Genomic DNA, 17,190 nt, shown 5'->3' on the forward strand with positions numbered 1-17,190 from the left:
TGCAAGCTGATCTTGGATTAAAACCTTCAAGTCCAGAGAGAAGTGACATCATAATCCAAACTTTCCAAGGAGGAGAGGAGCCTGGAAGTGAAAGCTGAATTGACTTTTTGACCATTTTGTGTTGCAGTTTTTCAGTCCAGTCAGGCACTGATAAGATAAAATAAAATAAAATAAAATAAAATAAAATAAAATAAAATCCCCCTGATGCTCAGCAGTGGAAGCTGCAGAGCTCTCAACTCTGACCTTAGAGGCTGCCTTGGGACCTGGTGAAAATTTGCTCTTTTTTTTCTCTAGGACCTTCCAGGTGTTTGATTTGGCAGAAGCAAATGATATTGAATGTGCTAATGAACATCTGCTGGTTTATAACGAGGTGAACAGCTGAGCTCAGCCTGACCACTGAATAAATACCTGAAATTCAGGCATGGAAAGGCAGAGGAAGGGAATATTTAATTCTGGAGTAATCTTTCCTGTATCCTGTAGTGGAATGTTCCATTTGTGGTCTGTGACAAACTGGGAAGGAAGGGAGATTGAAAACATGAAATCCAACCTTGTTCTGAAACAATTTTCTATAAAACAGAACACATTTTCTGGGATTTGTTACCTCAGAGCTTAAAAATAGAAATAAATGTCATATTCCATAATGCTGTTCTTGGCCCTGTTGCCTTCAGCAATGCCATGTGTTTTTTGTGAGGGAGTATAGCAGGTTGAGCTGACTTTAGTTGGAGTTAAATTTTGGGTAAGAATCTGCAAGAGGAACAAAGAAAAGCTAAATGCAAAATAAACTTAGGTTGGAAATTACAATAGTGCTACAGTTCAAGAGGAGTAACCTTTTAGTTACTCCTTGCTCTTTAACTTTAGTTGCTCTCTTGCTCCCAGGAGAGCTCTTAAGAGTTCTTAGGTTAAACCCTTGTCAGTATTTCCAGTTTACCAAGTGTGCAACTCTTCAGGGAGAGAAGTTCAAACCCAGCTTTTCTCACTTCATTCCCTTCATGTGTTGTGACTGTGAGATTACTGGGGTGGCATTAACCAAACATAACCTTTTTGTGGCACCCTAACTCTTACTCCATTTCAAACAATAATTGGCAGAGAAAATCTCCCATGCCAGGTGTGTCCATTGTGGTGTTGGAGAAAGGGACAGTGCTGGAGTGCAGGAAGGGAAATCAACTCCCAGTGTTCACTGGGACAGAAGATGCCCAGCTCAGCCCAGGCTGCTTTGTCCTCAGCTCTGATTTTCAGGCTGTGCTGCTTTTCTGAAAGCCAGGAAAATCATTTCTCTCAAGCTTTTGCCTAAAGCTACTGGAACAAAACCCACCAAAGATAGAAACTGCTTAAGAGCCACGAAAGCTCCCAATTCTTTTGTTACAAATTGACTCCATGAAAGAACACAACAAACAAACACAGCTTGACCTCTCCTTTACATAATACATGGAGATTCTGGGTGCATCTGCCATGATTTCTGCTGTCTTCACCCCCTTGTTCTCCTTGTCCACACGTGTGTCTCGTGCAGGCTGTGTAACTGTGGCTCCCTTTCTTTCCTGTAGTCACAGGGGGCATCACAGAGGAGCAGTTCCAGACACACCAACAGCAGCTAGTGCAGATGCAGAGGCAGCAGCTGGCCCAGCTGCAGCAGAAGCAGCAATCTCAGCATTCCTCCCAACAGACACATCCGAAAGCACAGGTATTTCTCCCACCTCGCCATGTCCTGACATTTCCTTTGGGTTTGCAGTGCTGCTCAGCTCTGAGCAACCTCGTGGGGTACAGTTTAGAGTGAATGTAAAACACGTTGGTCAGGGTTTTTTTAATAAGTTGCTGCATTTTACAAGTTAAGAGACTTTGTAGCTGAATGTGTTGCCTGCATCCACAGAGTGTAAAAATATCAGTGTGTGCTCTCAACTCTGTTTTCACTGGTTTTGTCTTCCTTTGTACAAGTGCTCTGAAGAGTCTTTGTTAAAATTACCTTCTGAGGTAATGTGTTCTGTTATGAACAGATGTTCAATGAGTACTAAAAAGTGGTACATCTGAGAGGAAAAAGAGAGCTTTGCATATTTGCATATTCTAGCTTCTAAAAAAATCCCATTTTTCCTCTGGAATCCCTTTCAAAAGAAGAATGTGCATTTCCATTGCACTTAGTTTTCTGCTAGTTTTTTCCCAATAAAATATAAAAGCTGTTGCTGCTGTCTGTTACTAGGAAAATGTATATTACTTTGAGCATTTTATATCTAATTGCTTATGCTGTTTGTCCCTTCCCCTCAGTGTTTTCTACTTTAATTAATCAGGGATTCTGTGTTGGCAGACACTGATGACATTTTTTGTAAGTGTAAAGACACGATGCCAAAATATTTAAACAAAACAAATGAATTTTGGATCTTTAAAACACTTCAAGCTTCTGTGCAAAGTCATTTTCTTAGTTCATATAAATTGAAATTGCAGAATTAATGTTCTTTCCAGTAAGAAAGCTGAGACTTTCCAGTAGAAACTGGACTAACAGAGTGGCATTCCAGAATGTGCTGAGCAGTTTTGCTGTGGTACAACTCACTGCCTGAGAATGGATGTGCCACCAATACTGAACAGCCCTGAGATTTGCTGCTGCAGAGCATTTGCTGCCTGGAGACAGAAGAGAGAAGGAGATTTAAGATGTGGTTGTTTTCTTAGAGGAAACTTCTCCAAACATAGGGAATCCTGTGTGGTTTGGGTTGGGAGGGACTTTAAAGCTCATCCCATTCCATCTCTGCCATGGCAGGGACAATTCCACCATCCCAGGCTGCTCCCAAGCCTGTCCAGCCTGCCCTTGGACACTGCCAGGGATCCAGGGGCAGCCACAGCTTCTCTGGGAATTCCAGCCCAGCCAGGAATTCCCAATTCCCAATATCCCATCCATCCCTGCCCTCTGGCAGTGGGAAGCCATTCCCTGTGTCCTGTCCCTCCATGCCTTGTCCCCAGTCCCTCTGCAGCTCTCCTGGAGCTCCTTCAGGCCCTGGCAGGATCTCCAAGGTCTCCCAAGAGCCTTGTGCTCTCCAGGCTGAACAGCACAAGCACAAGTGGTTTGTTGTGCTGAGAACTGCTCTGGCCATGGCCTGGCTGGGTTGGGCAGCACTTGCTCGGCACTCCTTGGGACACTGATTTCCAACTTCCCATCAGTCTGGCGACACAGAAATATCCAATGTTGGGGTGCATTAGGTCACATGTAGAAAATGTTGTGGTGCATTAGGTCACATGTAGAAGCTGTATTTATCTGTTAGCTTTACCTGTGCACTGTAGCAATCCTAAAAACCATTTCATTTTGTACTCAGCTAATTATGACAAACCTCCTTCTCTTCCTGCAGGGCTCCAGCACCTCTGACTGCATGTCCAAAACCCTGGATTCAGCCAGTGCCCACTTTGCTGCCTCTGCAGTGGTCAGTGCCCCTGCGCCCGGGCGCAGCGAGGGAGCCAAGGAGCAGAACACCAGCCACAACAATCTCAACGGTGTTGTCCAGCCTTCAGGTGAGCAGCCCTTGGAAATCCTGCTCTGCACTCAGCTGAGAGTGTCAACTGGTGTTCCCTATCAACTGATCTTATTGCTGATTCCTGAAATATTAATAAACAACCAAAAAGAAATCAAGTATATTGGTTGTGATAGTTATAAATGTTGTTCTCTAAAGTACTTTGGAGCAATGGTTTGCATCCTGGTGTAGCCTGAGTTGGAAGGGATCCACAAGGATCATCAAGGTCAAACTCCTTGCCCTGTACAGAAAAGCCCCAAGAATGCCACCCTGTGCCTGACAGCCTTGTTCAATATGTGTTGGTAAAACGGATATAAAACTGCCAAGTGCTCGTTACATTGGAAGAGCATTGTTTTTCTTTGGTAGTCTTTATCTTCTGATCATCTGTTCTGATCAAAAGTCTAAGTGACAGCATTTTAAAACCTGTGTGAGTGTGTAATGAAGGTATAAATCAACAGCTTAAACCATTAAGTGCTTCGAGAAGGAAATGGAAAAGTTGATTCATTATTTGATTGTTACCTCACTCACTCATTCAGCCAAAACCTTACTAACCAACCTCTACTGACAGATCTTCTGACATCACTGTAAGCCTCAGATTTCACTGCATTTAGGATTTGTCCCCAAAAGTGCAGCCATTGGCATTCAGTGCCCCCAGTTGTGCTGGTGCCATCTCCACCATGCCAAGAGGCAGATGGGATTTGGGCTGCCAGGACAAAGAAGAGGCTTTTAGAGTAATTTGTTGTTTTAGCAGTTAATGATGTGATTAGTTTTATAGACCTTCTGCCAGGCTGGGTTAATGGTAATATGAAATGAATAGAGGGAGAAAAAACACAGCTGAATAAAATCAATAAACTGGAGCAGTTCCAGCAAAGAGAAAGAGATCTGTGTGTAATTCTCTGAGTTCCTTTCCAAGAGGGCAGTGCTTTGAGGGTGGAAGATCAGACACATGGGAGAGTGCCATGAATTTTTCCATTTTGTGAGTCTGTAAAATATGGACATAAATGCAGTACACACTCACAGCATTACCCTTGAGGTTAATCTTTGTCTCTACATCCCATTTTTTAACACCCACCATTTGTCCCTCCAGGAACCTCCAGAACTTTGTACTCCACCAACATGGCTTTATCATCCAGCCCAGGGATCTCAACAGTACAGCTCGTAAGGACAGTTGGCCACAGCACCACAAACCACTTAATCCCAGCCTTGTGCACGAGCAGCCCTCAGCCTCTCCCCATGAACAATTCCTGCCTGCCCAGCGCCGTGCACCTCAACAACGTCAGTGTTGTGTCTCCAGTCAATGTTCATATCAATACAAGGACTTCAGCGCCCTCGCCAACAGCCTTAAAACTTGCCACAGTTGCTGCCAGCATGGACAGAGTGCCAAAGGTAACTCCCAGCAGTGCCATCAGCAGTATAGCAAGGTGAGTTGGGGACGGGGCTGCAGCAGCTTGCAGCTGTGCTTGGAATCATGGAATTGTTTGGGTTGGGATGGCCAAAATCACAGAGTCTAGCCTTGGGACTGGGATTGGGCACCAGTCCCCACCCTGCCAGCCCAGAGCACTGAGTGCCACCTCAGCAGTGACTCCCCAAGCTCCCTGGGCAGTTCCAGTGGAATTCCTGTGTCCCACCTGACCCTGCCCTGGTGCAGCTTCAGGCTGTGTCCCCTCCTGAGCCATGCCCAGCTCTGCACCAGAGGGAATTGTTTCTGCCTCTGAGAGGCTTCTCAGCACCTTCAGCATGGCCATGGCAAACCACAAGAGCTCATTTTGCAGATTAACCCCCCCAAACAATGAGTACTGCCTTTAGGCACCAGTAGCTTTGGTCAACTTCTACTCTGTTGGAATTTCAGCCATTTAACTTGTCCCTTCTCATGCAGCACTTCCAGGTAGATTCTGTTAAACTCTCCTCGTGTTCTCCATAAGGTTATGTACCAGTATTGTAAGAGTTAGGCTGACACATCTATTTTTATATTTACATGTGGATAGATGTGTTACATATTGATGTAAAACACCAACCAGAAAAGTGACAACCTGCATCTTACATATAAAATCATAATTCATAGTTGTTTAGGTTGGAAGGGACCTTTAAGATCATCAAGTCCAACCTTTAAGATATTTATTCTCATTGAACAGTGCTGGTATTTCAGGATACTTTAATGATGTTTCATAGGAGTGCCAGGAGCTTTGCAGCTGGCAAAGTTTTCTGAAAATGTCAATATTTGGGCTTTGTTTGAAGTCTTTGGTGGATTATGTGATGTTTAAAAAAGCAAAGTTGTGTTTGTGAATTGGAAAAGTAAAAAATGGGTATTAGTAAGTGAGTAGAAAATAAAGTTTCTTGCACTAGTTCTAAAGCACAAGGGGGGATTACACCACCACTTGGTTCATTAACAGAATAACTGATACTGAATTATCATGGTATGTCTTGACTTTGCTCCTTCAGGAGAGCTTTTAGTACTTTTATCCTTAATTCAGTCTGGAAATTGACAGTTCAATGCAGTAATTCTGCCCTGTGGATTAACAGCAGTTGTTGAATGCCAGTATTTACTTCTAAATAATATTTGCAGTGTGTGCAGCAATATTTGCAATTTGCAGCAATATTTGCTGAGCTTCCTGCCTGGTCCAGCTAACAGCTGTGTGAAAATATGAAAGGAATGATGAAAGCTATGAGGAAATCTCCTGTTGTGGTGTAACTGGGATGTTGTTCCTTGCAGAGAGAACCATGAACCAGAACGCCTGGGCTTGAATGGCATTGCAGAGACCACAGTGGCCATGGAAGTGACATAACCTCCACCAGTGTCCCCAGCTGTGCTCATGGTGTGCATCTTTCTATTCCAGCTGAGTGCAAACCACAGCACTCTGTGGATCACAGAGAACTCACACAGACCCGAATGGACTCCAATTATATCGTGTATTAAGTCGATATACAATGTAAATATTGTAAAATTGGGAAAATCACTACCTTGTAAAATAGTTTATTTGTATCATCAATATTATTTCTGTTACTTGAATAGTAGATATTCATCATCATGCTTTTGCACTTGAATTTGCAACTGAATGGATTAAAAAATAATTCTTTAATGGGATCATGAGCATGACATGGGATCCTGCATCACTTGTTTAAACTATTTATTTTGCCATGTTTACATTTTGTATCTTGTACAAATAAATGCAACTTTGTGTCTAAAAAAAAAAGTTAAAGATTCATAGCTAGGAAACAAAATTCTTGTAATTTTTTTCTAAAGGAAATGTAAAGTTTTCACTTGGTTCATTTTGTTTCACAATTTGACTAGATGGACTTTTTGGTAAATACTTTAGTGGCATTTCACTGTCAAATATGAAGTTCAAGGCAAAATAGTATTTTCTATTACTGTGCAGGGGAAAGGGATGGATCGATACATGCAAATTTAATGTAGTAACTCACTTTTCCATATATTTTGAATGTATATTTCTATTTATAATACCAGTTTATAAAAAATAATTACACAGGAGAGAGGGAAAGGAAAAAAAAAAAATACTGACTAGGAAAATTATGCATCTGGCACATATCCAATTGTGCAGATCAGAGAAAATTTTCACCTTGATGCCATTTTATCCGAAGACTGCGTATTTTAACCGGCTTTCAAACTGTACCACACCACATAAAGGATATTTTACCAGGTATGTATTGCATTCTGTATCATTGCAATAATTTCATTATTGGATGTCTAGCTATCGAGCCATCCCAAGGTGGTGGGGGGCGGGCTGGGGAGGGAGGGAGGGAGGGAGGGAGGGTTGTGGCAAGATTGTCTTTTCAATTTTGGAGAGTTTTCCTGTGGCTACAAGGCAAGTAACGGGTTGGAAAAAGTCTGACTGTAAGCGTTGGACACCTTCGTAGTGTAGTGTTTTAGTGACTTTTTTTATACGGTTCTTGTACATTAGATACGTGTAGTGGTGTTTCCGAATGTTTGTTTATGCACTAGTTCAGACAACTTTCCCTGTTACTTGTTCTTGATAAGTGAAAACTGCAGGGAAATAAAAATACATATCAAAACCTGGCCATGGTGCATATGTGGTTATTTCAGTGTGCAAGCAGAGCTCAGCTGCTCAGGGTGGTTTTGATCCCACATGATGCACTTTTTTTTCCAGAAGGTTGCGATGATTGGTGATTCCCTGTGCTTGCAGTCTGGGATGGGCTGCTAGTGGGACCTGGGAGAATGGGAATGAGAGTTTCTTGCCCTGCTGGAGAAATGGGGTGAATAATTTCTGCTGTTTTGTTCTCCACATTTGGATGTTTCTGTATTCCTTACAAGTCACAGAACCATTGAAGTTGGAAGGAGCCTCGGGATGTTGTCTAGTCCAGACCCACCCTCCCAGGAAAATCAAGATATGCTTTGCCTGTGTCATGCAGTCAGTGTATTTTCCTTCGTAGCTTTCCATATAAAGAACTACTTTAAATCCAAGTTGTGTTTAAACCTGCTTTGTCTTTGAGTGAGTTAAAAGTTCTGCCAGCTAAAAACACTTGGAGAGCTTTAAATCCTGCGAGCTCATCACAAACTCAGATGTCTAAAATGACCTGGTTTTTGCTTAACTGATGCTCTATTTTTTTTATTCCATGATGTCTGCAGGGAGAGGTGAGGATAGATTATTCCTGCTGGGAATAGAGGAACGCTGGGCACTGCCTTGGTCAGGTGAGGGGTGGTGGCAGCACAGGAGAGGCACCTGATTGCTGCTCCCTGAAAAATTCCTCTTTTTCTGGTCTTTCCAGGCTTTCTGTAGAGCTGGGCTCATTTCAGGGAATGACTGACCTACAGAGTCTGAAGTATAAATGATTTTTTTTAAAAAGAATTGTTGAAAATCCAAGGCTGCAAAAAAAAAAAATTATTCTCCTTGATAACATAGAAATAACCTTGCTTCACTACCATCCCCAAAACCCTTTGGAGGCTTAATGAAAATGGGAAGTAATTTCCTCTGCAGATGGAAAGCTGTACACTTAGCGTGGACTCTTTCTCACTACAAAGATCATTTCCAGTGGATCATTTTCAGGGAAAATTGGCCAGAAGATGTCTCCAAGATTGCTGTGTATCTCTGATTTCGTGTCACCTAATCCTCATCTAATTACTTAAAAAACCTTTAGCTGGAGCTTCGAACTTTTAATGGATTCTGGGAAAATGTGAGGTGCAGAGAAGGATTCCATAAACTCCCAAGGCTCTGATGGTAAGTGCCAGATGTGGAATGAGTTTCATTTAAGGGATTAGTGGTGATGAAACTTTCTGTGAAGCAGAACTGGAATAGTCATCTGCAGAATTTCTGTGTGCCTCAAGTGCAGGAAAAAGGGGAGTGGTGGATGATGCTGCAAGCCATGGAAATCTTCATTAAAAAGCAGAAAAAAAGGGAGTATTGCTGTGAAATACTTTGTTCTGATCCCAGCTGGGAATACCACTGGCTGAGGTGGGTTTGTGCTGTTCAAACATGTTGAGAATATGGCATTGTTCAATTTTAATTCCCTTTTTTTGTGCATCTCTGCAGTAAGGTTGGAATAGGGATTTCTGTTGTGTTTTGGGAATGTCATTCAGGTAAGGTTGTGGAATCCTGGTTTATCTTCAACAATTTCTACTGGACTTCATGCCATGTGCAGAGTTTGAAATGTCAGGTACTAAAAAATGATTCTTTCTCTAATAATATATCTTCCTTTATGGATTGACTGGAGTTTTGGTTTTGTGTTTAATTGTCCTCCCAACAGGCTCCCTGCATTTCACTTCAGAGAAACAGTTTCAAAGCTCACTTCATGTTTCTGCTACTTTGAGGCTTTGCAACATTCAGCCTTTAATTGCAAAGATGGGGAATAACCTTTGTAAATTAAAGCAGTAAACTTGATGAGGGAGAGGGGATTTTTTCCTGAGCAGCAGCATGTGAAGTTCCAAGTGTTTCCATCTGAAGAAAAGGCAGATAATTAGTTCTGACCAAGCAGCTCATTATGTGGGAAACATGAGAAATGTTCCCTGCAGGAGCCCAGCAGCAGTGCCTGAGGTGAGCAGTGTGGAGCTCCCTGCACTGCTTGGGTTGTGCCATCCTGCTGCAGGGCCAGGACCCAAAATGACATGGCTAGTGTGAGAGCTGAGCTGAACAGTTCCTTCTGAAGTGCCTTTCATGGGGAAAAGGGACTTGCAAGGTACATTCCCTGTTTTCTTGGTGATTTGCTTGTTTCTCAGTCACCTCCTGTATCTCTAAATGCTGTCATCTCAAAAAAAATTAATGAAGAGCACATGTAAGTTAAATTTTACTATGAATTTAACTCATTTAATCAGTGTGGATTGTCACCCAGTAACTCCAGTTTAAATGAAAATAAATTAATATAGCTGGAATAGGACTAAAATCTGAAAACTAGCAGGGAGTAACGTTGAAGTAACCCAAATCACATTTGGAATCTCTGAATCCCGGAGTGGTTTGGGATGGAAGGGACTTTAAAACCCATCTCTGCTACAGGCAGGGACATCTTCCACTATCCCAGTTTGCTCCAAACCCTGTCCAGCCTTGGACATTCCAGGGATCCAGGGGCAGCCACATCTCTAGGAATTCCATTCCAGGGCCTCCCACCCTCCCAGCCTTACCAATGTTCTGAAGTTTGGATTATTTCTGTGACTAGTAGCAATAAAATCTGTGTAGTCCAGCCTGATTTCAGTCCTTGAGACTTTGGTTTAGCTCCAGCACGAGTGGAATTCCCCACGGAGGGTGAGGTGGAAGGAGCAAGCGAGGAGCTCAGGCAGGAGGGAGGTGATAACTGAGGCAGATAACAATTTGTTACAGATAAATCAGCCTGGCTGGCTCAGTCCGGTGGGAGAACACAACCCTCCATCCTCGCGCTATCATTCCCTGGCAAGATGTTCTCACTTTGGGAATGTCACAAAAATCAGCGCGCCGTGCCTGACGATCCCGCGGGGACAGCGGAGAGCAGCTAATGGAGCAGAAGAGCCGCGAGTGACCTGAGCGCGACACATGGCAGCTGTGACACTGCAAACACCCTTGTGGCCCCGCTGGGGCTCCCCGGGCCGGGCTGGTGGCAGCTGGCTGGCAGTGGCGACAGCCCGGTGCTGGCTGTGCCACCAGCGCTCGGGACGCTCCAGTGCCTCCGGAATTGATGGCACGGCGCGGAGCTCCGCCCTGGGGACAAAGCCGTGCCGAAAATACCAGCTTTCCCCTGCTGCTGCTGAGCCCGGCCGGCTCGGCTTTAAATCAGGGCTGAAGTGACACCAGAAGATGGCATCAGCTGCCTGCGATGCTCCTTAACTCTTTCTGCAGCTCCGCGGAGCCTCTGCGCTTTGGGATTGGGTATTTTTTAGTGCTTTTCTGTCCTTTCAGTATTTTTACGGTTGCTTTATAGCTTCCTAGAATGTAAAGACAACGGATTTTTTTTTCTGAGTTACAACCCTTTTATTTGGGTGATTTATTGACCCAAATGAAAATATGGTAGCTTGGAAAAAAATACTTGGTGTACTCGATAATGAACTGCAACATTTTGCTGGTTTATGCAGCGGTAAAATCGATTTATTTATTTTGAGCAAAAATTTTTTGCTCAAAATTTTTTGAGCAAAAAATTTTTTCTAGGCGGGTTAACACGAAATATATGACTGTGCATAAGGTGAATAATTTATATGACGATTGTGATTTATGTGTGTACTTAACATATTTTTTTTTTAAAGCAAGCATATATTGAAGTGTCTTGCAAACCAGAAACAATTCCTGCCAGCACAGCCCAAACCCTTCCTCATGGAGTATTTTGCAGTGCCAGTGCTCCATTTCCACATCCAAACTTCCGTGGAGGTGTGAGAAAGGAACCCTGGCAGCCCTGATCCCAAAGAAATCCCTTCCTGTCTGATCCAAGGTGTTGTGTCTGCAATAATCACCCCGAGAGTGGCAGAGGTGCAGATCCTGTGGAATTTTGCTGTGGAATTTTTCCCCTGCTGGCCAAATGTCCCTGCAGTCCCTCCTGAGCTGTGGATGTTCCCGTGCCTTTGATGATCCCTGGGGATGCAGATTAGATAATTTCTGAGCCTCAGTTCCTCCTGGCTGCTTTCTCAGCACTTTGCAGCTGATTTTTGCCTCTTCTCCAGCCTGCCTTTATTTATTTTCATTCCCGCTCAACACTTCCATGCTCTGCCTTCACAAAACCATTCCCTGGTGCACTCTCAGTGTCTCCTGGCGTCTGGGGGACATTAACCACAAGTGACATTTAAAATTGCCTCTTGTCGCGGGGATCCTCACCCTTTTTGCCCCTCCCGGGAGAAATCCTTCAGCACCCCTTTCCCCTGAGCCACATCTCAGCCCTGATGACACAAAGGTCTCAGATTTCCTGCCTCGGGCCGCTGCTGAGGCACGGGGATCAATGGGATGTGCATTAAAGCTGCTCTCCCTGCTGACAACTCACACCCCTGGCCAGCGCTGGTGTCTCCTCCTTGCGCTGCATTGTTCCACACAGCAGAAATTCAACCTTGGTGCCTTTCTCCTGCAGCTCCACCCCAGCTCCAGAGCCCATTCCCGGAGCAAGGAAAGGGAGCAGTGGGCTCTGTGCACGGGGAAGGAGTTGTCCAGCTCTGAAATGTTCCCTGATTTCTGCGGGATCACCTTTGTCAGGATCTGTGTCCTGCTGTTGTCCAGGTCCTCTGTCCCTGCCTTGGTTTTCCTGCAGCCTCAGCAGCTTGGCTGTGCTTGGTTCCCCTGCAGAGAAATGGAACCTTGTCATTCCTTTCTGATCCCAAGAAATGGAACATTGTTATTCCTTTCTGATCCCAATAACTGGAATCTTGTCATTCCTTTCTAATCCCAAGAAATGAAATCTTGTCATTCCTTTCTGATCCCAAGAAATGGAACATTGTCATTCCTTTCTGACCCCAAGAAATGGAACATTGTTATTCCTTTCTGATCCCAAGAAATGGAATATTGTCATTCCTTTCTGATCCAAATCCTTGAGGAAGGGATTTGTTATTCCTTTTGGAGAACTCTTGACATCTTGGGATGTTTAGTGAAGTGAGGTTGGCTCTGCTGGAGAATTTCTCAGGAAAAATCACAACTTGCTGTCAAAGCATATCTGATCTGCCAAGATGAGCTAAACTGTGGGGCTGGAGAGCTGGGAAAGCGGGAAAAGGAGATGGCATCTTGATTTTCCTTCTGTGGTCCTGCTAGGAAGAAAATTTTCACGTGTTCTGCTGTGAGTAAGCTCAGGAAAACACAACTCTCAGTGGATTTCTTATAAACGTACAGCCGAAAAACAAGTTTTCACTGAGAAGTGAAAGAAATGAATGAAGGTGGAAGGAGACAATTATTTGAGCTCTGCTTTTGTGTATCTTCATGTTTCCTGTTTCCCACCAAACTGTCCATCCCACCCTTCCATCACCGAGCCAAGGAGGTGCTGATCACTCCCAAACCTGCCTGAAAATGAATATTCCCACCAGGCTGCTTAGCCTAATCTGGAAATAAGTAGTAAAAATAGCAGCTGGGTGACAATCCAGTATTGTCTGCACTCCAGACAATGTCACATTGTTTGGGACAACACTGCTGAGAAAAGATGGATCTCTGCATTCTCCCTGATTGCAGATTATACCTGCTGGAATAGAAAAATCGAGTTTTGCTTATCTCACTCCAAAATGAGCTCTCAGTAATGGAGGAAAATAAGGATTAATTCATCCAAACCCTTGTCTTTTATGACTAAGCCCCTGCTTGTCATGACTAACAAATTTGCTATTCAGGGTAAAAGCTTGAAACATAACAGAAATAAAAGGGATAATTGGTAATCCACGGGAATAAATCCCATTATGTAATAATGTCTTATCACATGCTGCACATTGCTAACTCTCCCCCATGGAATTGCTTTTAAGGAGGGTGTGAGAGGCTTTGTAGCCATTCTGCTCCTCACATCCCCCTCAGGTAACACCTGGGAGAAAGGGAGATTTCCATCAAAATGCTGGAGGGTTGTCCACCCTCATCTCAACTGTACAGCTGAGGCTAATTCAATAAAACCCTGGTGGAAACAGGAATTTGGGGCCTGCAGCTTCCCAGATGACATCAACAGGATCTGGATTCTTCTTTGAGCAGGAGATTCTTGTAGGGAAAAAATGATGGAGGAGGAGGAGGAGGAGGAGACTTCCTGTGGTATTTTAGACTCTTTCAGATCATGTGAATGCAGGGAAATAAATGAGCCTTGGCCCGGGGCTGGGGACAGGAGGGACAGTTGCAGGTGCTTTCAGCAGGTGAGGAAGGAGCATTTTTGGGGAAGGAGGATGAGGACAGCACCCCTGATGAGAAGGAACAGCCTCCAGATGCTGCTTTTCCCAGATGCTGATTCACGGCTGCACGGTGACAAAACTTCTTGCAAACCCAACAAGGTCAAAGCGCTGCTCAGAGGTGCTGCTGCTGCTTCTCCCAGAAATGAGACATGGAGTGAGATTCCTGGAAGAAACGTCCTTTAACCTGGTTATGGATATTGTGTGTGCCAGAGGGGAAGGATGCTGAGGGGGAAGGATGCTGAGGAGGAAGGATGCTGAGGGGAAGGATGCTAGTTGGGCTTGCTTGGAGCAAGACCAGGGGGTGAACACGAAGCTGCTAGGGGAACTAGAGCACCTTCCCCATGGAGACAGGCTGGGAGTGCTGGAGCAGGTGGTGTGGAGAGCCCATTGCAGGTTTCCAGGATCTGGAAGAATCTGGAGAGGCACTCTTCATGGGGAAGAGGAGTGAATTTAGTTGAGATAGATGGGAGGAATGCTTCCCTGTGAGGGTGGGGAGGCCCTGGCACAGGGTGCCCAGAGAAATTGTGGATTCCCATCCCTGGCAGTGCCCAAGGCCAGGCTGGTCGGGGCTTGGAGCAGCCTGGGGGAGCGGCAGGTGTGTGACTGGTGGCACTGGGTGGGCTTTAGAGTCGCTGCCACCCATCCCTCCCTCGCTGCGCGGATGCTGCGGGGGGAGGCAGCGCCGCACCGCCCCGCGCATCCCCGTAGCATCGCATCCACCGCCCCGCACCGCCCCGCGCATCCCGCACCGCCCCGCACCGCCCCGCATATCCCGCACCGCCCCGCGCATCCCGCACCGCCCCGCGCATCCCGCACCGCCCCGCACCGCCCCGCGCATCCCGCGCAGCCGCGCCCGAGCCGGGGCCGATCCGGGGCGTGTCCCTGCCGGGCTGAGCGGCTCCGATCGGGGCTCCGCCCGCCCTGCCGGCGGCCCCAGCCCCGCAGCCGCACCTGCCCGCAGCCCCGGGCCGCCGCCATGGCGGACCCCGCCGAGTGCAGCATCAAGGTGATGTGCCGCTTCCGGCCCCTCAACGAGGCCGAGATCCTGCGCGGCGACAAATTCATCCCCAAATTCAAGGGCGACGAGACCGTGGTCATCGGGGTGAGTCTGCGGCAGCCGCAGCCCGCAGCCCGCGGGTGGGGCGAGCATCCTTCATCGCGGGGCGAGCATCCTTCATCGCGGGGCGAGCATCCCTGGCGCGGGGCGAGCATCCCTCCTCTCGGGGCGAGCATCCCTCCCCGCGGTCCCCCCTTCTGCCGGAGCCCCCCGCGCCCTCCCGCCCGTCCCCCATCCCATCCCATCCCCTCCATTGTTCCCGCAGCGGGATGGGGGGGTGGCTGCTGTCCCCGCTCCCCCCGGCCGGGCTGTCCCCACCCCAGCGGGCTCGGTTCGCGGGGCTCCCCGGCGGCGCGGAGGGTCTCGGGGGTCTCGGGGCCGCGGGGGCGCCGCGGGCTGGGCGCTGATGTCATGCCGGGGACTGGGCATGCTCGCCCGGCGCTGCCCCCGCGCCTCCGCCGCGCCCCTGCGGCAGCCGCCGCCACCGGAGCCATCCCGGGCCAGCCCGGAGCCGCAGCCAGCCCCAGCGCCCGTGGAGCTCCGCGGCCGCGCAGCATCCCCGCAGAGCGGGCGGCACCGCAGAGCACCGCGCCGAGCGCCGCGGCGGGATGCCACCCGAGCTTGGGGGTTTTTCCTCCGCGTTTTAAAGGATGAAATGAGCCCCAAGCCATCCCCCGGCCGCGGCAGTCCTGCGCGTCCGCGGGGCTCGGCTGCTCCGAGGGTTTTACGGGAACAAAGGGTGCGGGATGTGGCTCCTTCCCAGGGCTCGGCACAGCCCCGCACCCTCTCCCCTTCCCTTCTCTTTCCCCCTCTCTCCCCTTCCCCTTCCTCTCTCCCCTTTCCCCTCTCTCCCCTTTTACTTCTTCTCTCCCTTTCCCCCTCTCTCCCCTTCCCCTTCCTCTCTCCTCTTTCCCCCTCTCTCTCCCCTTTCTTTTCCCCTTCTCCCCTTTCCCCTTCTATCTCCCCTTTTCCCTTCTTCTGTCCCCTTTCCCCCCTCTGTCTCCCCTTTCCCTTTCTCTCTCCCCATCCCCTTCCTCACTCCCCTTTCCCCCTCTCTCCTCTTTCCCTGTCCCCGTCCCCTTCCCTTTCCACCTCTCTCCCCTTCCCCCTCTCTCCCTTTCCCCTCCGAGGTTCCTGGGCAGTGCTGTGTGCCTGAACTCAGATTTTTGGTTGAATGTCCAGCCTGGCCTTCGCTGCTTTATTCCATCTACTGCTCATCTGTGGTTAAATCAATAACATGTTCCATGCTGTGGACTGATAAAGAAACCCTAAAACTAATTGTCAACACAGCTCCGTGGAAAATTTTTAAAAAAATTCTTGCCAAACCCACGAGGCTATCAGAAACTTCGCTGCTGAAAGTTGCAAAACAGCTGCGAGGGAAAAAAAAAAATCGATGAATTATGAACATAAACGGCTGCTCCTTCTTATTTCCTTACATTAAATGCCCTCTGTGCTGCCAAATTAATTGTCTTTCCGTGAAGGTTAAAGCTGCAGCACCCCCAGCAGCCTGTTAACAATGGAGTAATCAAATTGGTTATCAATCTTGCTCAGCAGCAGGGGGCTGGCTTTGGCCAGCAAATATTGGGAGGGAAAATTAATCTGTGCCATTGGATGGTTTAGAAACAAATGTCAGCAAGTTCCCCTCCCCCCTGGAATAAATAAACCCTCAGACATATTAAAAGCAGATTAAATTGCATCTCCTGTAAATCCTTCACGGGATTTGCTGTGTTTTTGAGAGAAGTGGAGTTCAGAATTCTCTTTTCCCACTCATGATGTGTCTTTGTCTGTAAAGTATCTGTTGTCTGGGGAAACAGTAGCTGTGATGCTTCAGAAAAGGATTTTGCATCTTGCAGGGAGCAGATCATTCCTTTGGTGAAGGTGAAAAAGGGGGAAAATTACAGTAACTGTTAATTTCCTGCCGTGGAAGTTTACAAAAATAGAGAGAAACAAGAGAAGGGCGTGCATTTGTTGATATAAATGTGTATTTTCTATGGATATTCAGGTTGGCAGCTCATTTTGGGAGGTTATTGCTATCTTGAAAATCTAGCAAAAAGCTTTGCCTTTCCCTTGGCAAGGCAGAAATGGAGTTGTTTGGGATTTGGATCATCTGCCATTGCAATATTTCCCCAAACACAAATTCCCAAGGAGGAGCCATCAGCTGGAATTCCGTGGGAATGGCTGGAGTTGGGTTCGGTGGAGGGAAGAGAACATCAGATCCTCCCCATGTTCTTTGTCCTCTGTGTGCAGCTCAGAGCTGGCAGGGCTCTGCTGGAACTCGATCCCAGTGGATCCAACTGCAGCAGGAGTGGGAAGTGCTGCTGGATTTTATTTTTTTTTAATTTTTATTATTTTTATTAATTATTTTTACGATTTTGTTGGTTCAGAGTGGCTGCTCT

The 17,190-nt window shown here is 46.8% G+C and overlaps 2 protein-coding genes across 2 annotated transcripts in view; both read left to right on the forward strand.

Annotated features, from left to right (window-relative positions):
• The window catches only part of EPC2 (enhancer of polycomb 2), a 35,134-nt gene extending 27,619 nt beyond the window's left edge, over positions 1-7,515 (forward strand). Inside the window, exons 11-14 of the mRNA XM_085067165.1 lie at positions 1,542-1,678; positions 3,324-3,483; positions 4,570-4,903; positions 6,193-7,515. Coding sequence (XP_084923291.1) covers positions 1,542-1,678; positions 3,324-3,483; positions 4,570-4,903; positions 6,193-6,265 — 704 coding nt within the window. The 3' untranslated portion in view covers positions 6,266-7,515. The remainder of the gene's footprint in view (positions 1-1,541; positions 1,679-3,323; positions 3,484-4,569; positions 4,904-6,192) is intronic.
• Positions 7,516-14,588: 7,073 nt separating this feature from the next.
• Positions 14,589-17,190, forward strand: part of KIF5C (kinesin family member 5C) — a 67,689-nt gene continuing 65,087 nt past the window's right edge. The window contains exon 1 of the mRNA XM_085067167.1: positions 14,589-14,839. Coding sequence (XP_084923293.1) covers positions 14,714-14,839 — 126 coding nt within the window. The 5' untranslated portion in view covers positions 14,589-14,713. The remainder of the gene's footprint in view (positions 14,840-17,190) is intronic.

This window comes from Lichenostomus cassidix, chromosome 7, assembly GCF_008360975.1.
Source record: "Lichenostomus cassidix isolate B80296 chromosome 7, HeHo_3.0, whole genome shotgun sequence".
Classification (NCBI taxonomy): Eukaryota; Metazoa; Chordata; class Aves; order Passeriformes; family Meliphagidae; genus Lichenostomus; species Lichenostomus cassidix.